The sequence below is a fragment of the Cordyceps javanica genome, chromosome 2, assembly GCF_051103115.1.
Source record: "Cordyceps javanica chromosome 2, complete sequence".
In the NCBI taxonomy this organism is placed as follows: domain Eukaryota; kingdom Fungi; phylum Ascomycota; class Sordariomycetes; order Hypocreales; family Cordycipitaceae; genus Cordyceps; species Cordyceps javanica.
The window spans coordinates 180,638-203,888 of NC_139296.1; the positions used below are offsets into that span (position 1 = coordinate 180,638).

The window sequence follows — 23,251 nt, forward strand, 5'->3', positions numbered from 1 at the left end:
AATACAAAAGTACAATGCCGATCGTGTGCATATGGATGTGGCATGCCGCGTTGCACTTTGTGCTATTAGTAGCCGAGAGGCATCCCCTCGAGCTGATCCAAAAGCCGCCGCCAGTTATCGGCCAGCATCTCGGCATACTTGACACGTTCCCCTGCCCAGTCCTGATTCCATCGGCTGACATGATACTGTGTTTGCTGGAAATTCATGAGCTCATCACGGATGCATTCCTTGACAAAGATGGAGCGATTGTGCTGCTGGACAATGGATTCCTTGTCCTACACGGTACATTAGCAGGGAAGCAGCAGCGGATCAGCACGGCAATGGCAACTTACCTTGATGATATTTTCGGCAACCTTTTCAATTTCACCGGGCTTGACTATGCCCTCGGGCTTTCCGCGCAAAGTAGCAAGCTTGGTCTCGTTGGTTTGAATCCGGCGTTCCAGATAGGGGATATTGTCCTTGTCCAGCCTGTCGCGTCGTTCGAACAACTCCCGTACGCTAACAAGCGCATCGCGCTGACGTTTCAAGTCCTCGAGTACGCCTTCATCCCAGCCCTTGCCCTCGTCTTCGAGTAGCGACTGGCATGTGCGTAAATGTCTGCTCATGGCAGTGAGACCGTCATTGAGCAGCGGGACTTCGTTGGTGTCAGTAGCGTATGTGTCGGCCGATGTTTCGGTGAGAGACGCGAGCGACATGGCTACGCGAGCGTGGTCGGCAGCGACGCCTTCTGTACGCTTCACCAGACGATCCATGATGTTGCACACGTTAATGTACAGCTCCGCGGAGCGAACTACGCCAGACCTCGTCTTGATAAAAAGCTCCTCGAGCGTGGGCGGGAGAGAGTCTTCAAGACCTGGAGGGAGTGCTCTATCGACGAACTCGTCCTGGACAGAAATTGTGGCTTGTTTGCGCCAAACGGCGAGCTCCGTGGGAACCGTCAGAAACATGACGACGAGCTGTTCCTGGCTGAGGACGGGATGCCTGACAAGAGCATTGATAAAGCGGCTAAGTCCCCTCCGCCGCTTCTCGATGAATGCTCCGTCGTTGGAGAGGTGGTTGCCGTTGACGGCGACTCTTTTTGGTGGCAGCAGAGGCAGGACGCGGAAAGGATAGCGCTTGTGTAGACAGTCGAGCAGCCAGACAAAGTCGCTGTATCTGCGAATCACTTTGCTTCCCCGTCTCTGACTCGTCACTTCGTAGTTGTGGTGCTGGAACATGAACACGCCCTCTTTGCCTGGCATTAGAGTGACAATGACATTCTCTTCCACACCACTCCCGGTGCGGCCGGTAGCGCTACGGCCGGGATCCAGTGACGGCGGCGCAGGCCCGGGTGCTCCCGGAGTACGACTGGCGCCGTCACTGCCAAACGGGTTGGCGTTGCCGGCCCCTATGGCTGGCGCCTGCTGGGCGGCATAAAAGCCGGAGTCCCAGCCTTCGGGGCCGGCGATACCGCTACTTGGTCGGGGCGCCGAGCTTGCATTATTGCGAGCCGAGGATGAGTAGGGTTCGGAGGGAGTATGGGACGTAGGTGCAGCCGCAGGCGAAGTCCCAAAGGGCGAGTGGCCGTTGGACACGCCACCGGCGATGCCGTTCTGCTTCATGTGCGCATGACCCTTGTGCATGTCGGGGGTATTCCAGGGATCGTCTTCGGGGTCGTCCATGGTGGCGCGGAGGAGTCCTTGGTGCTGCTCAGGGTTCTCGGGAGCTTCGTCGATCGCTGCAGCGGCTATGGGCGTCTGGGGGGGCTTCGCAGCGAGCTCGGCGATGGGTGGCATGACGGGTTCGGCGGTCAGGCCGGCGAGCTTGGGCTGGGGCAGGTCTGGCGAAATTGGACGTTAGCCTTGGAGGTGGTCCACACATCGGCTGGGGGGGCGGTGATTGCAAGGGTAGGAAGGCAACTGAGACACAGCATGCAAGCAACTGCGCGAGAGGCTGACGAGTTCGAAATTTGCAGAGTTGATGGTGGAAATGCCAGGTGAAGTGAGATGGGCATTGGTAGATAGACTTACTTGTGCGGCGCTCGTCGACTCCGTCAAGACTTATGATGTCGCCTTCTTGCGCTAAACCTACAAGCGCAAGCAGGACGTTGAACTCGCCGCGACCGAGCTTCAGGTCCGAGGCGTTGCTGCCGGCCGCAAGCAAGGACATTATAGTCGCTTGGGCATCGGCATCGATGCGTGCCGTGGCAAAGACATTGGCGATGCCGGCAGATGTAATCTTTCCCGAGGCGTCGCCATCTTCGCGCACCACGACGTCAAACGTCTCAATATAGCTTTGGGGCACGTCTGACGCCGGCAGCAGCTTGCGGATGAGTTCGGCACGGCTTTGCTGCTTGCGTGGCGTAGGCATGTCCCATGGAGAGTCGGCATTGTTGCCATTGTCTCCGGCGCCATGTTGCTCGGTGTCGGCAAAAAGGCCGCCGCCGCCGGGCGACCTATGTGTGTCGTCATCGAAGAGGCCGGCTTCTCCCCCGCCGCGCGATCTGCTCGGCGTCGAGGGAGCACTGCCCTCTGTGGGTGATGTTCCAAACAGGGACATTATGGTATGTGATGCAGAGCAAAGTCACTCTGCGCCGGATATTAGATTCGTCGACGAAGGAACCGCTTTGTGGTGTCGTATGGCGCGGCGAGCAGCTGGAGAAACACGGGCTTCGGTTTGTGCTACAAGAAAGGCAGCCACAGCTGTGCCGGTCAGCCAATACAGCAATACAAGGTCAAGAATAAACAAGGCAAAAAAATGCAAATCGCGGGCCGCGGTAAAAGTTGCAAAGGTGAAGCCAGGAGAGGCTTGGAGTTGTTGATGTCGCATTCGTCGCCAGTCATGGTGATAGCGCTCAGCTTGCACCGCCACGTCAAGCCATCGAAAGCGGGGCTCGACGCAGACTACCAGGAATTACAGTGTGGCTAGTAATGCAATACAATACATGTCAAACTGCTAAGTATATATACCAAAATACTTAACCAACTGGTGTGAACCTCTATCGGGCACTTCAGGTTCGCGCTCTTACCTCGAACTATTAGGCCGCAGTTTGCTGGGCAACCCAAGCTTATCCGTGTGAACGGTGTTAAGCCGCGGACGCAGGTGCGTAAAGAAACCAAAAGCGACACCCCGTAATGGCCTACCTACAAATTTCCTACTCACAAGGGCAACAAAGGTCAGCCTACAAATACAGGGGTTAGCCTGCAAAAGACTATAGCGACCGCTGTATGCGAAAAGAACATAGCAACCGCCGAACACAGCGGTCTGGCCACTTTTGACCCAGGCTATAGTGTCGCGAGCTTATCTGACTATCGATATGAGGCCCTGAATTTTGGTGGATATCGATAGAAAAGACGGCGGTAGAAGCAATAGAATTATCTTTTGGAAATAATTCGCTCCGAGCCGTCCGAGAAAATGAGGTTTTGCGCCGTCAACACAAATCCAAAACCATTCTTCTTAACCTCACCCATCCAAACCAGGGGGTCCATTGTCTGCAGGCTATTCCACTGGTCGTCAGCTCCCAGTACAGTCATAGCAGACTCGATAGGGAGCCGGGTGACTCCGTTGTACATCACCCGCACAGGCAACGCAGCTGCGCCGCTCCTAACCTGTAGCGGAAAATCCTGGAAAACCACCTTGCACACTTTTTCTACGAAGTGCCCTGTCTCCATCAGGTCCATGTAGCCCTCTATGCTGTCAAGCCTTGGGCGAGCGCCTACCTGTTTAGCACAGTCGATAAACGTGTTCAATATGGCAACGCTTACGCCGGCATCAACGTCTTGGGGCCTAGTTTCGCTCGGCGTGTGAAGATAAACAGGCAAGTTGAACCGCTCAGCAACATTGTAGAGAAACTTTTCGGCCGCCCATTTCGACTGAACATAGCCGTTGGGTCCGTCGACGGCGGCTGAGCCATTGGCGCTACCACGGCAGTCTGCCGCGGCGCCAGACGAGAAGAAATGAAATGTGGCGCCGCGCGGGATAGCCAGGCGGGCAAGCTCCTTGACGGAGTTCACATTGACTTGACGGAGGACCTCGTAACCGTCCCAGAAAGACCGGTCAGCGGCGCAATGCAAAATGACGTCAGCTTCGGCGGATATCTGAGAGAAGACATCGTGAGAAAGACCGAGGCTAGGCTCCCGAAGATTACAAATGACTGATGAGATCTTCTGAGAGGAAATTGTCAGCTTGCTCCGGCTCTGGCTGCGAATTAAACAGTAGACCTTCGAAACGACAGGACTATCTGCCAAAAGTTGGAGCAGGTTGCGTCCAATATAGCCAGTGGCCCCCGTTAAAACAATTGTCAGGTCCGTTGCAGGCGTGGTAGCCTTCACCAAGCTAGTCTGCAGCGCCAACCACGAGGATGGGATTTTGATTTCATCTTCCCAGTCAATGTCATTCTGGCCGTCATCCACCTTAGACTTAACCATGAGATCCGCCATGCTATGCAAGCTGCTGCAACGAATGAGGTCGACAAGAGGCACGTAGGTGTTGAGATGGCGCTGAGCCAGACGCTGAAGGTGGATTATAAGGAGCGAGTTACCCCCAAGTTGAAAAAAATCAGAGTCTTTCGTGAGGTCCAACACTTGGGAAGGGAGAACGGCTCTCCATAGGCTTTGCAGCTGGTGCTCAGCATAGGTGAAAGATGTTTGGGCTTCTGAATCAGCTTGCGCAGGGCACGGAGTCGTCCTAGTAGGCAGGATGAGGTTGGCGAGGAGTTTCCTATCCGTCTTCCCATGTGCGTTGATAGGGATTGAGTCGATTGGAATAAATACCGACGGCATCATATACTGTGGAATGGCTATAGTGGACCGCAACGTAGTCCACAGGTTTTCGCGGGCCTTGTCATTAGTTTCCAAACCGGGCTTGAGGTTGACGTAGGCGACTAGAACCTTTTCTTTGCTCTCATCTCCTCGTAGAACGGCCACCGCCTGTAAAATGGATCCGTTGGATGCGTTGACAACGTTTGTTTCAATCTCTTCGAGCTCCACGCGAATACCGTGAAGCTTGACTTGAGTATCTCCGTTGATACGTCCTTGGTACAAGAGAGCTCCGTCCTCTCTCAGTCGCCCATAATCGCCTGTTCGATAAAGACGCTCTTCTTGTGCTCTGACAAAGCGCGCCATTGTGGCCGGCTTCTTGATGAACTTTTCGTTGGTCAGGTTCTCCAGTTCGAGGTATCCTTGGGCTATACATGGCCCTCCCACGACAACTTCGCCCGAGACGCCAATAGGAACGGGCTGCATATTCGAATCGAGGATAAAGACCGAGTAGTTGGGAAGTATGTGACCAGTTGGTATGGCGTGATTGGTATTGGCCTCTTCGTAGTCGACATTGCCCTTTGTAATAGCGATGGTGGCTTCTACAGGACCGTAAAAGTCGCACAGTGCTAAGTTCGACAGACCTAGGCGGGCAAAAGATTGGATGACGGACTTTGGTAAAGCTTCACCGCCAACAAGTGCCCACTTCCACGCTGAGCATTTGTGTAGGGCGTCTACTCCCATCTGGAACCATACTCTGTACTCGGTCGGGGTAGCTAGAGTATGGGTAATGTCCTCTTTGAGCATGATCTTCGTAATCTCCGCAGGGTCTCCGCGCTGCCGCGATGGAACAACATAGAGTAACCCGCCATTTGCGAGAGCGGTGAAGATTTGATGCAGGGAAAAGTCGAAGCTCATGGTGATTTGCTGGAGAACTCTATTTCGTCCAACATTCCACGCCTTCTCCACTCCTTCGGCATGGGAGACAAGGCACGAATGAGGAAGCATAATTCCCTTCGGGGTGCCAGTAGAGCCACTGGTAAAGAGAATAACAGCTATAGCGTCCCGAGTCGCAACGTTTGGTAATAGATCGCAATGGGAACCCGCTTGGATCTCGGAGACGTCAATAACTTGAATGTCTTCTGCTTGGAGGCGCGATACCGAGGCCGAGGTCCAGCTATCAGCAAGGATAACCGCGGGCCTGCCAACTCGAACACAACCCCGAAGTCTATGAGTACCGTTTTTAGGGTCGAGAGGAAGATAAGTGGCTCCCGTGCGGAAGATCGCAAACATGGAACATATCCAGTCTGAACTAGGCTCCTGAAAGACAGCCACCCTCGTACCATGTTGAACACCGCACTCGATCAGTCTACCAGAAATGGCGTTGATGCGATGGCTCATCTGAGAATAGCTGAGAATGTTGCCATGACCGTCTTTGATAGCCAAACTGTTTGGATAGGCAAGGACTATCTCATCTACACGGTGGCAAATGGTACAAGGCCAAGTCAACTCCATGGAAGAATCTGTGGGCATGTTAGTAATGACTAAAAAGTGAAACTCAAGGCTACACATGCCAGTGCCGATCTGAATCGCGTTGGAAATATCCATTTCTGTCCAAAGAGAAGGAGCGCAAACCGGAACATTGCCTATCGGTGACTGAATGAACTGTTCCAAAAGGTGAACGTAGCTACGAAGAAGTAGCTCGGAGTTGGCCAACGAGTAGATGGATTGCTGAAGTTTCATGGCGATCATTGATTGCCCTGCCACCGTCTCCGTGACTTCCAAGTGGACGTCATAGCCAGTCGCAGCACTATTGGCTGTAAGCTCAGCTTCAACATGCCCGAATTGGAAGTGATCCTGGTATCCCTGACGGTAATCCATGAATATTTGGAAGATGGGCGAGTGCTCAGTAGAGCGATTCACCCAAGCTCATTCAACAGGACGTCAAATGGGACTTGAGAGTGCGAGAGAGTAGTGTTTACCCTGTCGCGAGTCGCTCTGACCGCGTGACTGAACTTGCCCTTGTCGTTACGGGCAAACTTGATGGCGAGCAGGTTGATCATACATCCGATGGTGTTAAAGAAATTTGGGTGCGAGCGATTGGCGTCGGCAATACCGAAAACAATTTCGTTGGTTTCTGGGAGTAGGCGAAAGACAAGAAGCTGCAGGACGGTGAAGTAGACATGAAAGCTGGTGCAGCAGAGCCTGCTGGCCAATTCCTTCACCTTGGTAACCAACTGGGAATCTAGAACAAGTGTAGCAACATGCTGTCCATAATTGGTCATGGGCGTACGTGACGTAACACCAGCGAAGGGTAAGAGGTCGATTGGCGGGGTGTCAGCAGGCAGCAAATTGCGCTTAAAATAGTTGATACTCTGAGTGAAGTGGCCAGCCTCGTGGCTTTCACGCTGCTGCCGCGCAAAAGTGCGGTACTGGCTTTCATATGGCAGGGGTTGAAAAGGCTCGTCAGTGTACGCCTGCGCGAGTTCGCGGAAGAAGATGAATATGCTGTGCCCATCCAGGGCAATATGATGGCAACCCAGCAGAAAGTAGTGGACCTCATCTGATAGAGAAAGAAGCTGGACTCTGATAGCTTGGCCATGATCCAAGTTAAAGGAATATGACTGGAGGGCCTCGAGTGCTTCCTGGGCGTCGGTGTCGCGAGATATTTCTCTCTTTTCAAGCTCCACGATTGGGATGGAGACAATGCTCTGCTCTGCCGACGTCCTATCACCATCAGACCAGTGGAACAGAGTTCGCAGCGCCTCGTGCCTCTCGAAGATGGAATGCAGCGCTCGCTCAAAAGCCTCGAGTTGAAATGGCCCGGTCATTCGCGCACAGAGGGAAAAATTAAAGAGCGACTTGTCGGATAATAAGTGATGCAGAAACCAAAACCGGGATTGAGTAAATGACATACACGTGGTTGCTTCCGTGTGATGAGCAATGATCTCACGACAGAGCTTGTCATTCTCTATTCTCTTGGCCTCTTGGTCCTCAAGCAAAGGTGTAGGTGGAAAGGAGGAAGAACTTGAAGTAGGCAACGGTGGTGCGCTGTTGCTGCTAATTGTTGGCGGGCTCCTACTTGGAGTATAGTCGCTCTCAATACGGGACTGCGAGGAATGCACGACTGAGGCTGATGGGGACACCAATGAAATAGTAGTTGATCCCGTCTCATTTTCGGCGCCCACACTAGGCTGATTGTTGGCTCCAAAGCTGGTTCGTACCGGGGCTGCTGATGTTGTTGGTGTCGGACTCTCAGTTTGAACGTCGGCGCTGGTGTGTGATGCCGATGCGCTGAAGATGGCGCTAGAAATGTTTTCCATGGCGATATCAATCAGGTTGAGAATGGAACACCCCCCGAGAATTTTGAGGACAGGGATGTCGACGTCGATCTGCTTCATAAACCAGGCGCGGACTTCGACGGCAATTAATGAATCTAATCCCAGATCGACAAGCCCAGTCTCAAAATCGATGGGATCCTCCTCGGAAATCTGCAGTATCCTCTTGAGCTTGGAAACAAATGAATCTGTGTTTGTTAGCCGCGGTACATAGACATGTGTTTATGAGTGCAATTGTCTCTTACCTTGAATAATTTTATAAGCCTGTGGTTTGGTTGTGACCGCTTCAAGCTCGTCCCTGACGTTGCTGGTGGTCCCTGCCCCGCTGCGGCTAGAAGTTGTGTTCTCCTGTCGTTCAAATCGGGCAAATTTTACGTCTCGACGATACGTTTCGTTAATATGCAGCTCTGACGAGACGTAGTTGACGCCGCTGATAATCTCTGCTTCGTCAGTGCTGGTTGGGCGGCCGGAGAGGATGGCTTCCGCGAACAGATGGCAGAAGTCTTGGTCGGAAATTGTAATGTTACCCATGCTTTCGAACGTGTCAAAGTCGAAGTTATCGGCTTGGGCAGCATAGCCAACTCCTGCTACAGCAGATATGGCAATGGCTGATCCGGCTACTCCACGCCTCTTTCGCTGATACATACACGCAGTCATAAACAGGTTAGCTGCCGAGTAGTTACTTTGACCACTTAGACCGTAAACAGTAGTGATGGAGCTGGTAACAACAAAAAAGTCGAGGGTGGTGTTAAAAAACATCTCGTCGAGGAGCTTTGTTCCTTCCACCTTTGGTTTGATCACCTTTATAAACTGCTCGTGAGTCATTCTGTCCAAAAAGCTGTCGTCCAAGACCATGGCACCATTGACAAGTCCAGCCACAGGGGGCATAGTAGTGGTGATAGTCTTAAGAGACTTGCGAAGGGATATCCGGTTTGTCACATCGCTGGAAAGCCTTAATAAATAGATACGGTCAAAATATGGCTGAAAAACTAACCATGATATAACTTGAACATTGGCGCCGTTATTTGCCATTGACTTGATGAAGATGGGGTCGACCTTCGGTGTGCGACTGCTGATGACGATGTGTCTTGCACCATGATCAATCATCCAGTGGCAAAGCGACTGTCCAAGGCCACTGGCAAAACCGACAAGCCAGTATGTCTTGTCTGATCTGAAAAAGATGCCAGCACCAATTGACTGCGACTCAACTGTTACTAGTGGTTGGCTGATCCAGTCAACAACTGTGAGCGGTTGGCCTGGAGCAGTCTTCGTAGAAACTTGATCGAGAATAACGGTAGCAGCGCCCGACTCTGAAAAGGTAGTTTCTTCAATGGTGTATCGAAAACGAGCCGCAACCTGGCCAACACTCCGTGTTGGCAGGTTGGTAGTTATAGCATTGCTTATTAACGAGCCTTCTGTAAAGCAGAGGCAGTGGGCTGGAAGAAAGCCGATAATGCGCTGGTTGACCGTGTTGGTAGCATTGTTGCGTGCAAAGTGCACAAAAGCCACTGGGGAAGAGGGTAGATTGGCCTCGATAAAGTGACTCGAGGCATTTGGATGAATGTATAGCCAATCAGCATCACCTCTTGTGCACACATCATCCTGTCTACTGGTGATGAAGAGAACCTTGATCCTAGACTGAGATGCCATCTTCCTGAGAGCGGCTGCGACAACTGGCTCAGGTTCACTAATCAGCAGAGATCCCGATCTAGGCACCATGGACAAAATTGTATTCGCAATCAACGCAGCCGCCACCGCTATGAGAGCCGACGCGATATTCTGATATTCGATCACCTCGAAGCACCACTCGGACGGAATAAAGGCTGGAGACTCGGTCGAGCTCGAGAGAGCCAGGACAGACTTCCCTGACGACTCATCGACACCATGGCAGAGTCGCAGGAAGCCGGAGTCACCATCTCCCTGCAGAAACAGAGACTGCAGAACCGAATGAGTGATCCGCACTTTGCGATAGTCTGTGGGCAGGTCGGCCCAGAACCGGATAGGTGAAGTCTCTTTCACGACAAAAGCCGATGGCGAGGTACCAGAGCCTACAAGCTGGAGAGGCTCGCTGGACGGTTGGTGATACGTAATTGTGCGCTTCTGAGAATTATACCGTCTGTTTTTGGCCTTGTCAGGGACCAGCCTGGGGATGATAGTGAGGCCACTCTTAATGGCCATCTCGGGCTCTATAGACCACAGGACAATTCGTTGGTCAATGGCATGAGAGCTAAGAACATGATGGCGAGCAAAGGCTTCAGAAAGCAGTCGTGCCGTATCAACGGTATTAACCTCCTCCACATCGAAAATCTGAAGATGGATGTTGGGGTACTCCTTGTGGACGGTGCGGCCTATGCCTGTCATCATGAAAGAATACGGCTCGCCTTCCCTAGCGTTCTGTGTTACCCACATGACTGTCTTAGCGCGGGACCATAGGTCCTTGAGGGCGCTGAACTTGGTCGGAGTCAGCGACCTCATAAAAGGCTCGTCCAGGTCCGTGAGACAGAGTGCGTGGACTGCGCCATGCTCGTACTCCTCCGAGGCTGCCCAGTCCTCCAGCGTCTCGAAGAGCAAAATAGTGAATTTTGCTGAGAGATTGCTACTGCTGATATCCTCTGCCAGCTCACAGATGGGCATGGTGGAACCGCCAATAACAGCTAACATTTCGAGTGATGTCTTAGCCTTGTTCTCTTCGGCCTCTGGCCCTTCAGCAATAACGAGTGGGTCACGGAGGAGCATAATCTGATCGTCGACAGCTTGAGACACGATGACATTGATCTTCAGATGGGCGCTGAGATCCGGGGTGTAAGTATCAATACCAGAAAAGCCATTTTTCCGGAGGGTTTCATCCCACTGTTCCATGGTGAATGCAGATCCCCAAGGACGCCCCTTCTCAGCACCCAACCACCAGCCAGGGAGCGTGCCGACACTCATACCCAGATACATAATATCGGTGCTGGTCATCTCAAGGAAGACAAGATAGCCGCCCGGCCTGATAAGCCTGCGGATATTAGAGATTGTCTGGTCAATATCGCCTGACACGTGCAGGACATTTGTTGCGACAATAATCTCGTACGTAGCATCAGTGAAGCCCTGGCTGCGCGGATCCTGTGTCATATCAAACGTCTTAAAGATGAGCTTTTCCAGGTGCTGCTCTAGCACCTCCTCGGCAGCAGGAAAATAGCCGCTCGAGATGTCGGTAAATGTGTAAGACGAAAAGGCCCCATCAATGGCCGACAGTATGGTCTTCGCTGTCGCAGCGGATCCGGCGCCAATCTCGAGAATATTGGCCTGTGGATAACGGTGAGAGATTTGTTTGACAAGATGTACAAGCCGGCGGTTGCTTGTGCCGACTCCTAGGCCATTCTCGTATACATCAAGCATGAGGTTGTCTTTGTTCATGTATTCCAAAACGCTTCCGCCCGTACGAAGGACTTGGATCAAGTGCTCGCCAACCACATCGATAAATCGAACGTCACCGCGCTTGGGGTATCTATTGACAAGAGCCTTGATATCCTCGTAGGCATCGTTGTTGCATTCTGGAGGCACGATAGGATACTCACCTCGTGTCACCTTAACTACCATGCGGTCGCACCATCGTAGGTAATATTTGAACGTGGCCGACATGGCTTTCCTCTGACCGATGGGGAAGGCTTCTGCGGCGGTTCTCATGTACCAGTATGATATTCTGTCCAAATCCTTGAATAGTTCGTGTTCAAAGGCAGACGTCGGATTTTCCAGTGCCGCAAGCTGCCCGGATGGCTGGCTGACTGCGTACGAAAAGTGCGAGAAGAGGGGCTTGTCGTTGGCGGCGGTAGCAGGGGCAAACGGGATGAGTGAGGCATTTTCAATTGACACGATACAGTGCATCTCGTCAAGCGAGAAGAGCTGGATGTCGGCGACGATGCTAGACGAAGGGCCTTTGTCCCGTATACTGGCTGCGAACTTGGCCGTCTTGGTGCCGCAATGGTCCAGCGGAATCAGGTGAGGGTTAATGGAGACCAACGAAATATGCGTGGGAACATGCAATGACCAGATTGTACCGTCTCCTGGGAACGCCCACGCCGCAAATGCTGATTGAAGAGCAGTGTCCAGAAGTCCGGGGTGGACGACTAGGTTATCCTCCCAGGTACATGTAGATTGGTCCAGTACGACACCAGTCGAAAAATTACGGGCTCTCTGAATGGTTTGGAGGCCACAGAACGGGCTGGAGTAGTTATACCCAAGCTTGTTCAGACACTGATAAAATTTATCCGTGTCGACATCGACGAGGTTGCATCTATCAGGCAGAGCGATAGGCAACGTGTCGCGGCTAGCAGAACGCAGATGAACCGCTGCACGTCCCTTTGCATGTATCAAAGAGGTACTGTCGCCAGACGCAACAGAATAACACGCAAATTCTGCCGATATGGCGTCATTGACATTCTCCACTGAAGTCAAGCTGAACAGCGTCTCGATACTAGAGCTTTCATCATTAAAGGTAATGGCACGATAGATATCAAGATCCGAAATGGTAAAGAGCGCAACTTCGGAGTCCTTAGCCAAGGACTTGATTGCTTCAACTGCCATACATATATATGCGGTAGCCGGGAATACGATCTGACCTTGAAGCATATGACCTGAAAGCCACGAGATCTCACTGGGGCGAAGGATATTCCTCCATGAAATCTGTCGCTTTGTCGTAACATCGGCGCAGACGGTGCCAAGGATGGGGTTCGGTGCTTCCTTGCGAAACTTGTAGTGATTTGACAGGCGAGAGGAAATCCAGAAAGATCGCTGGTGATCAAAGGGATAGTTGGGCAAGTTTTTCAGCACACTGTAGTCAGGCCTGCCTGCATGGATCGCCCCAGACAGTAGCGTGGCGACTGCATCAAAGTCGATGTTTGGAGATCCCAGGTGCATCCACATGAAGCCCAGAGTCGCAGAAATCTCACTCCTATCACACTTACCGCGGGATAGAATGCCTGTATAAGGCACCATAGGGCCCAAAGATTGGATTATGGATGTGGCGGGGGCTTTCAGAGCCGCGTGAGGGCCTACTTCGAGTGCCAGGTCAAACGGTCCGCACTCCAGAATGGCATCAGACAAGGCGGCCGAGAATAACACGGTGTTGCACATGTTATCGACCCAGTACTGGCTCGTCAGGTTCTGCTCAGACATTTGCTCTCCCTCGTTGACGCTGGAAAACCACTTAACATCCCGTTTGCTGGACACAACTGGAGTGACTGCGGAAATGGCCTCCAGATATGCTTCTGCGCAGGGTTTCATGTGGAAGGAGTGATAGGCCGTGTCAACCTTGAGCCTCCGGCAGAAAATGCTTTTGTGCTTGAAAACTTCAATAGCCTCATCAGCGGCATCTTCATCGCCAGAAAGCGTGACGCTAGACTCGGAATTCACCGCAGCAATCTGGAGGCGATCTGCAAACTGGTCTTGCCGCGTAAAGTCGGTGGCCACCTCATGAGAAATTCCAACCGCTAGCATGGCTCCCCGATGTCCCTCACGAGATGACGCAGCTTTATAGGCGTAGAATCCTCGGTAGTATGCTATGCAGATGGCATCATGCGCAGACAATAGCCCTGCCGCATACGCCGCGCCAATCTCTCCAGACGAGTGTCCAACGACGGCTGTAAACTCGATTCCAGCAGCACGGAGCAGATCCACCAAGACGACCTGCACAGCCAGGCATAAAGGCTGAGAAATGAGCGCCTCAGAAATGCGAGACGTTTCTGCACCAGCAAGCAGCTCGTTCTCGATTTTCCACGAAGGGCGATGAACCAGAGGCAGCTCCTGCAGCACTCGGTCCAGCTCAGTGATTTTCCGCCGTGCAAACGCAGACGATTCGATTAGCGCGGCGCCCATGCGTGGCCATTGCGCTCCTTGACCGGTAAAGATGCCTAAAACTTTGGGACTCGCGACGTTGGGATGACGGGTGGCAGCAACGTCAGAGTTATCCCTGGCGACAGAAACCCACTCGGCTAGCTTGAATGACAGCGCCTCCAGGTTATCGGCAACAAAGGCGGCACGATGAGGAAGTGTCGATCGCCGGAGCTGCAGCGTCTTAGCCAAGTCGTGAAGATTGACTCCGGGGTTGGACGAAAGATAGTTGACATAGCCGGCGATTGTGGCCTGGAGCGCGGTATCAGAGTTGGCGGAGAAAACGAACGGCCCTAGGAGAGGCGATGTCGGCTTTTGTTCAACATTAGTCAAGTCCGTTACCCCAGGCTCGTAAGATTCAACAATAGCGTGCGCATTGGTACCTCCGAAGCCTATTCGAGTTCCTTGTTAGCATATATTGGATTGTCTTGTATCTATCTTTTGCTGTAACACTCACCAAAGCTGTTGATGCTGGCACGTTTAGCGCAGCCCACGGGTATCTCAGGCCAAGGAGTCGGAGTAGTCGGTATTACCAAATGCTCGCAAAACGGAGCGACCTTGTCGTTAATTTTGTTAAAATGCAGATTAGGCGGGATAATACCATGTCTCATCGATAGTGACGTTCCCACTAGCGCGGCCAAGCCGGCAGTGCTTTCCGTATGACCAAGGACAGTCTTGATGGAGCCGACGTGAAGTGTCCTACCATCTGGCGAGCCATTCGGAAAGAGGGCTTGTGAGATTGCTTCAGCCTCCTGAGGGTCGCCAGCTTGCGTGCCAGTACCATGTGCGTGAAAAAACTGAGGGCGATGAAGGGGATTTTCGAGGTCAAGGCCTGCGCGACGGTACGTCTCACGGATCAGAGACGCCTGCGCATTGTGACTTGGCATAGTGAGGCCCGAGGTGCGGCCGTCTTGGTTCACCGCAGTTTCTCGTATAATACACTCAATGTTGTCGCCATCGGCGATGGCATGGCTAAGGGTCTTAAGGACGACGGACGCAACGCCTTCTCCTCGGGCGTAGCCGTCTGCGCTTTCATCCCACATGGCGCAGTGACCAGAGGGTGAGAGCATTCTCAGATTACTTTCAGAGATATACATGCCTAATTTCTGATCAGTACAGCTCCATTGTTCCTATTTCGAGTGGAACGTGGCATACCAGGACTGAGAAGCAGATTCGTGCCCGCTGCGATAGCCACGTTCGCCTCGCCACTACGCAGAGACTGCACGGCATGATGCAGAGCGACCAAGCTGGACGAGCAAGCTGTGTCAATCGTCATGGATGGTCCATGCCAGTCGAAGAAATACGAGACGCGGTTTGCCATGATGCTTCGGGCAGTACCCGTGGCTATGTAAGTTGGTAAGGCCTCCCAGTCACGGAATGAATCAACCGTCCAGTCATCACACATCATGCCGACATAAACAGCCGTAGAAGAGCCACGGAGTTTCTCAATAGGAAGGCCTCCCGCTTGAAGGGCATCGTATACCGTCTCGAGCAACAGCCGCTGCTGCGGATCGACGGAGTCCGCCTCCATCGGCTGTATGTGGAAAAATCCGGCATCAAAGCGAGAAATGTCCTGCTCCAAGAAATACGCCCGAGTCGTGTTAGTCGTTCCGTGGTGAGTTGCCTCAGGGTGATAAAAAGCGTCAATGTCGAAGCGGCTGTGCGGAATCTTCTGCACAATGTCACGCGGTTTCTTGAGCAGTTCCCAGAGCTTCGAGGGGCTATCGCAGCCGCCTGGAAACCGGCATGCCGTGCCTACGACGGCAATTGGCTCAGAATTGAATGGGATAGTCATCTAAAACCTGGTTAACGGTAAACGTCACAAGTTTGCAACTTTGGTGTGCATACAATGACAGCGCTCTGAGGAAGCCGATGGGAGTCTGCACAGACGAGTTGAGGTTGATGAAGAACTAATCAAGGATAAACGTGTAATTGTCGCCATCTTGTATATACAGCTTTAGTTTCCGCAACTTGGTATATTTATTTACTAATATTGACTTGTATTTTGTTCTCAAAGCCCCCAGGTCGTGACGATATCGCTGAGTCTGGGCCAGGCTGGAATCCACGTGCGGTATCTTCGATAGAACTATTGATTAAAACCGGGTTTAACAAGAGGTTCGGGCCCACAGGTCAAACAACCCGAAACTCTAAACCCATATGGCGGGTTTAAGTTTGAAAGTCCGGACCGCACCAGATCGGGCAAACGCCAGGGACGCACTCTGGTTATGGTACATTGTGCGTGCATGTAGCAGGCATCGCCAACCCCTTCCCCAACAATATTACACTTCCCCAGACCAACTCAGTTGGCAATAATACACATTTTATACCTCATCTCCACAACATCTCGTATGATCACGCTTTACATATACAACTCATGCTCTCTTATTTGGCAAGGAGGTTTTTATGTGCAATCTTAAGTCAGGCGAGTATATCAGTTCTCTCCCTTCCAAGTATTCACCCTGTTCCGCTTTTGCCATGCGATGGCATGCCCATACCGATATGACCCGTTCCCTACACCATAAAAAGGTTATCACTACGACCATTAACGCCACGTCATAGGCTCCTGCCCCGACAGATGGTACTGTGTTAGCGTCAGTTAGGACTTGTCGGCAATATATACAACATTTTGTTCACATGTGTGCGATTGATTTTTGATGGACTGAAGTCAAGAGGCGCACTGGCAGATCGCTAAGCTTAGATAACTATACGCGCTAGACCTCATGTTTCTTGCGTCTAAACATTTTCTCCAACATCCAAGAGCACGTAGAGTGGCACCAAAGAGAATAGTACGGGGATCTTCAGCATGATTATCTACACTGAATGAGTAGGGAGTATTCAAGGAGACACGTTCTTTTCTCTAACCATTCTAGAAGTTTATGTTGACAACCACAGGCTGTGATCCTGCTCCACGACAAATGTAATCTAACACGCTTACATTGAGTGTCAGGCTTGGAAACCGATCATATAGATCGATCCTGAGCACTGGTCGATAGATTTATATCGATCGTCGCCTTCAGTCGATCGACGTCGATCGAGCGAGGCTCTCAGTCTCACAACGCCAATTATATCGATCGAGTGACACCCTCAGTCACTCGATATCGATTTTTGTTCATCAGCGGGCTTCGCTCTACTAATTGCCGCTGCCCACACGCAACGCTGCTATTCGCGGCAAGAGTGTCACAGCCCGCCAGGCAGCAGTGCAACTGCTTTTGAATTGGCAAGGCAAGCAGCATTTATGCGTCCTCCCTCGCAGTCAGACTTGCCGGCAAGCATGGTCGAGCCCGGCCTCGACAGACAGGAGTGTTGCTCATTGACACACTGCTCAAAGCAATCGGCCACGAAATCCAGTGTCCCCGTCGGCATCGGTTGGGGCTTGGATGTCTGATAACACCGAGATGCAGCCATGCAGGTCGGTGTGTGTTGCCTCGCGGCATCACCCAAGAGTGCTCGCACATTGCTCGACGAGGTTGACTGGCAAGGTGCCATTCCACACGGAGAGCGCAGCCTAAGAGATGCCAGCACCTACAATGAAGATAACGAAGGAAGACTAGATATGGTAGGGCAACTAAATGTACACGATGCGCAAGACGAGTGGAAGGCGTGCTGGGGCGTGGGGGGGTACAGGGAGTACAGGGAGTAGATGGGTGAAGTTATGCGAGAAAACGAAGAAAGTATTCTACAAAGAGGTGCGGAACCAGATACGAGCGTGTGAATAAATCATGTATGGAACATGCCATCGCCGTAGAGGAAAATCAATACCATGGGAACGCCAATTCACCGACGGCAGGTTCGCGCGCAAGTTGACCACCGAAATGATCATTAAAACTTACCCCATCCGTCCCGGATTGTTGCGCAAACAGTGGATCGGTAGCTAGATGGCGTGAATGGTAATGGTCAGAAAAACCTCGTTCATGACACCAATCATTGAAAACCGCGCCTTACCTTGGAAATACGGCATTTGGTCCACGGCCATATTCATTGTGAAGTCGCCCATGCAAAATGACGGCAAGTCTTGAGATGCATCTCGCGATGCAGTATTTGTTATAGTAAGCGTGACAGCATTTGCAACCCTTTGCGCTTCCATGGAAGTGCTGCCAAGTCGTTTCCAGATGGCGAGCGACTTGACGAGGGCGTCTCGTATCTCTTCTTGTCGTTGTGGATCAACGACGTGGCCCAAGGAGCCATCGTCCACCTTTAATGCTTGATGCGCCAGCAGGCACAGGATAATGGTTGCCGTCAAAAACTCGTGTTTCATAAACGACGTTACTCTTCGGCGTAAGCTATACAGCTGACCGCTCGGCGAAATCTGCTCGTCCAAGATCCAATGTAGTTCTAGTGTTTTCAAAGCTGCATCCAGGCACGATTCGTTGGAATACGCGTTGGCCTGTGGCAACTCATTCATGCTCAGCCAGTATCTATGAAGCAACATCCGGCCTTTTTCAAACATAATGGCGATAAAAAATCGCTGCAAGATGATGTGCGGAGGGTCGGTGATGGAGCTTTCCATCGGTTTCAGTCGAAATAGGGGCGGGATGGTCGATAGCGACTGATGAAGCATCCGATCGGCTTTCATTATATCATCGTATGGGCACGGCTGTACTCTACAAGTGAGATCAACCACGTGTCCAAGTGCCCTGGATATGCGCTGCCTTGCGATAAGGTGAAGCGTTGTCGTGATCTCAGTTTCAGGCCGAGAGGGTGGCAAATCTCGCGTTTCTTCGTCAAAGTCTGAATCGTTCAAATTGCGAGGTTCCGACGTATCCCATTGTGAGTCTTGAATCATCCGCGGCATGCCCATTTGCGTCGAGACAAGAATGTCCCCCAAGACAATTGTTGCGCATGCCCTGCGCCGCATCTCCTCCGCAAAAGGCGAGAAATTGGAGAAACGTGATGTATTGCGGTGATATCCCATTCTCATAAACAAGTTGACAAATATGCCCAACAGCGCCCATATATCCCCATCAGCATCCTCGCGAATCGAGGCTTCCAAGATGAGGTAATGGTACATGGTCTCGTATGAATACGGTCCAGGAATGGTGTATTCGCCTAGGTGAAGGCACTGCACCACCTTTTCGCGATATCTATTGACCGCTGCAGAGAAATTACCTGTTGATGCGTCATTGCCGCCATTCGAAGCAAGTACAGAAAAGGCTAGCATTGAGAATAGCAGTCCAAGCCACATGACAGGTGTTTCTTGTGGGTTTGTCCAGAAGTCTTCGTACTATGAACAAATATTAGCGCGTTTAAAAACTGCATTGATATTGGAGTGTTGGAGCTTACCTCACGCAGAAACTTGCCTCTATGAACCGCAGCTTTAATACCAAATTTTGTTAGCGGCAGTTCCCTCATGCATCAGATGGACATGTATACAGGTAGATAGAGAAGAGGTACATACCAGGCCCAGTATCCAACATGTTGAAGTATCGCGAAATGCACCCATCAGCGTGAGATCTAGTAGGTAGCGCAGCTATGATTTCTTCTCTTGTAGATCTCTGGCAGCTATACAGTAGCAAAGTATGGCCAGTTCTAGACGCGTCGCCAGGGTTTTCTTGACTCGATAGTGTCGAGATGGCGCCTTCATGGTCCTCAAGCTGCTCTTTAATGTCCGAGATGCCATTTAGAATTGCATCCCAGTGAGAGCTTCCAACGTACCGAAATTCGGACTGGTTGGCCCGGCGAGTTCCATCCTCTGAACGTGTTGATGAATGGTGCGAAGCTTGGTCTAACAACGCAGCTTGCCGAGTCTCGCGGCTTGGTGTGGTGTATGATGAATCTGGAGCAGCCGGGGCAGCGAAAGCTTGGGCGGCCGGGGCGTCGGTGGGGGAGGATTCTTTCACAAACGACGCTACCACTTGCTCCAGTCTTTGTAGTTGGTTGATGATGGTCACCTGTATATCCATGGCAGGTCGAGGATTTGCTTTAGCAGCTGTCGGCTGACCGCCGAGGGGGTAGGTGCATGACGCACCTAAGCCACGCGACGAACATGTGCTGCAAGGCCGCTGGCGGTCGCAACGTGACCTGCCGGCAGAAATTGATCGGTCCATCAGTACAGCTCGCTAGCAGAGGGAGGCAGGACAGAAATTGAACTCACTTGCGCTTACGACAGAGATTGCAAGAGATTTGTGGCTTGAACCGTCGGCGGCTCGGATGGACAGTGGAAGAAGAAGACTGCAGGTGAGGGCCTTGAATGGGGCGTATATCTTGCTGCGGCATGGGGTCTGTGATGGCAGAGATGGCCAAGCGGAAGAGTCACGGGGCTGTTGTGCCACAAGCAAAAGCGTGAACAAAGGGCAACACTCAAGATTAGGTATGCAGGCAGGTATGCGGACATGCATATAACTTAGGTTATAAGTAGGTTGATGACGGATTCTGTCGGCAGAACCACTACACGTGCCACGTATCCACCGATCCCTTCGACAGTGCGGAAGGAGCAATATCCCTTTGACAGTGCGGAAGGAGCAAGCTGTCAAAGGGATAATGAATAACTTGTCCGTGGGCGGCTGAAAACTCGCGTATACCACTATTGCGCTTGTATTACTTGCCAGATATTGCAAATTATGACCTAGCGTCCGTACCTATACCTATCTATAAAACCCCGTTAGCTGTGGTAGATGGTTGAAGATGGATTTGCCAGCCTGCAGGTAGTACGGCTATCTCGGGGCTTGGCTGGTCAGCGATACCTGTATTGGCCATGATACATAGCTTGTTATTTTTAACAGGAATTTTTCGGGCCTTTTGTCATACGATCTCTGAGTATCCAGCACCTCTTCTGTGGAGCATCTAGCCGGATTCCGACCCTGCGACTCTGCGACCCTCCGATCCTCCGATCCTCCGATCCTCCGACCATCCTATCCTAGCAGTCTACTGTCCGAAAGATTGAGATCGAGGTTAAAATGGTGAGCTGACGGTTATAAAATCGTATAGAAAACGGACTGTGTCCCCTTGGAAGATGTATTCATTACTAGTCAACACATTGCTGCCTTGCTGTCGTCAATACATCTTGGGGGGGTAATAAGAACCACACTACCCACGCGCTGCCAAAACTTCCCAAATGACATTAGCAACCACCCAGAAGCTCGCGAATCCGCGGGATCGTCACGGCCTCGAGCCTGGCTCACTCGCCGACGGGAGAGATGACGATATCGTGGACTGGGATGGCCCCGAAGACCCCAGCAACCCCCTCAACTGGCCAGCGAGGAAGCGATTCGGCCATGTTGTGATAGTCTCGCTTCTGTCCATGATGGTGTAAGTCTCCATCCACACCCGTCAATGTGTACAACTACGAGTCACCAACCATTGACTACTTTAGCAATACCGCCGCCACCATCATCGCGCCCGGAATCAAGCTCACGATTATCGAGTTCAAAGTCACAAACATGACGCTCGCAACCCTCTCTGTCAGCATCTATCTCCTCGGTTTCGGATTGGGGCCTCTCACGCTCTCTCCTCTTTCCGAGCGATGGGGTCGTCTCGTCGTCTACCACGTCTGCAACATCATCTTCTTTGTATTTGTCATTGGCTGTGCAGTCAGCCAAAACATTACGCAATTCATCATCTTCCGCGTAATCAGCGGCATCGTTGGGTCTGCTCCTCTGGCCATCGGCGGTGGCACGATTGCAGATTGCATTCCGTCGGAGCAGCGAGGCGTGGCCGGAGCGATTTATGGCCTCGGACCAATTATGGGACCAGTGAGTATCTCATGGATGGAACAAACAAGTCTGGGGCTACTAATGATCGCCTGGTAGGTCATCGGTCCCATTATGGGTGGTTTCATTGCCCAGGGCAAAGGGTGGAGATGGACATTCTGGGTTCTTTCTATCATGGTGAGCCACTCCTTGATTTGCATATGAAAGATGCTAATGCAAAATTTAAGTCGGGAGTAATGTCAGTTGTGACCTTCGTCTTCATGCGCGAGACGCATGCTCAAACGCTGCTCGAACGGAAGGCAGCGCGACTCCGTCGCGACACCGGGAACCCGCATCTCCAATCAAAGCTCAAGTCACCTTTGCGTCCCAGCCAGCTTGCCGTTGCCACGCTCGTACGCCCAATCAAGATGCTCATATTCTCGCCCGTTGTTTTGATCCTGTCTGTATACGTCGCTTTTGTCATGGGTCTTCTCTACCTGCTATTTGCTACCTTTTCCGGCGTCTTTGTCGGCCAGTATGGATTCACCATGGGAACCTCGGGGCTAGCATACCTAGGCCTTGGTATCGGTGAAATGCTTGGCGTCGTCGTCTTCGGTGCTTTGGGAGACAAGATTGTCGCCTCCCGGACAGCTGCTGAGAATCTTGGCACGGCCAGGCCAGAGTTCAGGCTCGTCTTGATGAAGTGGTTTGCCATCTGCATCCCCGTTGGCCTCTTCATATACGGATGGACCGCGTATTACAAGGTTCATTGGTTCGTACCCATTCTCGGAACCGCCCTCGTGGGGTTTGGCTCGCTTTTTGTCATTGTAAGGATGAGTAGCCACAAATCACCTGCGACGACGAAATATAAGCACATTGCTGACATACAGGGATATCAAACAGGTCTGCGTGCAAATCTACCTTGTCGAAATCTTTGGTACAGAAGCTGCTGCGTCGGCTCTTGCAACCAACATCCTTCTGCGGTCCGTCGCTGGCGCATTCCTGCCTCTGGCGGGCGTGCCAATGTACGAAGCGTTGAACTACGGCTGGGGCAACACTTTACTCGGAATGCTGGCGCTGGCATTTGTTCCCGCGCCGGTGATGCTTTACAAGTACGGTGAGAAGCTACGCCAAGCGTTTCCGATAGAGCTGTAATGTACTGTTCTTGAAAACTTACTATATAAGTGAACCACGTTGAAATGGCTGAGACCATAATCCCGTAATAGTTAAACATATAATCTTCATCGCCCTTAGTCTTTGTAGTAGTGCCTGAAAGCTCTAGAGAAAGACCTGGTTGTGCGGTATGCTGTTGTACTTGCAGATGTCCCCAAGCTTCCGGGGCGACGTACCAGTGATGCGATACTCGGCTGCGAGCTGCTCGCGCTCCACTAATCTCTTGTCGCGCTTCTTGTCGAAGCAGGGTTAGCAATGCCACCATTTCGTGCCACTTGCACGACCCAGGCAGAGGGTAGTTAGCAGCTTTCCATCCTCTACCCGGCACTAACGCCAGATTGGGGACGTCTTCCCGCGGCGCTATGCCGAGAAGCGGAGGGGGTGATGGTGAGATTGGCGGCGAAGATGAGTCGCCATAAATGCCGTCGCATCTCGTGAACCTCGTGGTGTCTGAAAGATCTTGACTGGCCAGCATGATGCGATGAAAACCGGCCGATGACTTGCATAG

The 23,251-nt window shown here is 52.0% G+C and overlaps 4 protein-coding genes across 4 annotated transcripts; 1 reads left to right on the forward strand and 3 right to left on the reverse strand.

The window, feature by feature from the left end:
* Positions 1 to 65: 65 nt before the first annotated feature.
* V2A60_002586 (uncharacterized protein) lies at positions 66 to 2,538 on the reverse strand (the record flags this gene model as incomplete). Its single annotated transcript, XM_083253935.1, has 3 exons — positions 66 to 275; positions 333 to 1,819; positions 2,010 to 2,538. The coding sequence occupies 3 exons, from the start codon at positions 2,536 to 2,538 to the stop codon at positions 66 to 68; spliced, it is 2,226 nt and encodes a 741-aa protein (XP_083110061.1).
* A 1,129-nt stretch (positions 2,539 to 3,667) lies between these two features.
* Positions 3,668 to 7,567, reverse strand: V2A60_002587 (uncharacterized protein; the record flags this gene model as incomplete). Its single annotated transcript, XM_083253936.1, has 5 exons — positions 3,668 to 3,694; positions 3,744 to 4,145; positions 4,200 to 6,259; positions 6,311 to 6,546; positions 6,660 to 7,567. The coding sequence occupies 5 exons, from the start codon at positions 7,565 to 7,567 to the stop codon at positions 3,668 to 3,670; spliced, it is 3,633 nt and encodes a 1,210-aa protein (XP_083110062.1).
* Positions 7,568 to 7,730: 163 nt separating this feature from the next.
* Positions 7,731 to 19,845, reverse strand: V2A60_002588 (uncharacterized protein; the record flags this gene model as incomplete). The annotated part of the gene is made up of 10 exons (XM_083253937.1): positions 7,731 to 7,793; positions 7,961 to 8,262; positions 8,320 to 9,017; positions 9,069 to 14,337; positions 14,403 to 15,044; positions 15,101 to 15,740; positions 17,776 to 17,816; positions 17,888 to 19,166; positions 19,226 to 19,257; positions 19,341 to 19,845. 10 exons carry the CDS (start codon positions 19,843 to 19,845, stop codon positions 7,731 to 7,733), a joined length of 9,471 nt encoding a protein of 3,156 aa, XP_083110063.1.
* A 1,151-nt stretch (positions 19,846 to 20,996) lies between these two features.
* Positions 20,997 to 22,725, forward strand: V2A60_002589 (MFS transporter; the record flags this gene model as incomplete). The annotated part of the gene is made up of 5 exons (XM_083253938.1): positions 20,997 to 21,190; positions 21,255 to 21,633; positions 21,691 to 21,768; positions 21,819 to 22,397; positions 22,474 to 22,725. 5 exons carry the CDS (start codon positions 20,997 to 20,999, stop codon positions 22,723 to 22,725), a joined length of 1,482 nt encoding a protein of 493 aa, XP_083110064.1.
* Between the last annotated feature and the right edge of the window lie 526 nt (positions 22,726 to 23,251).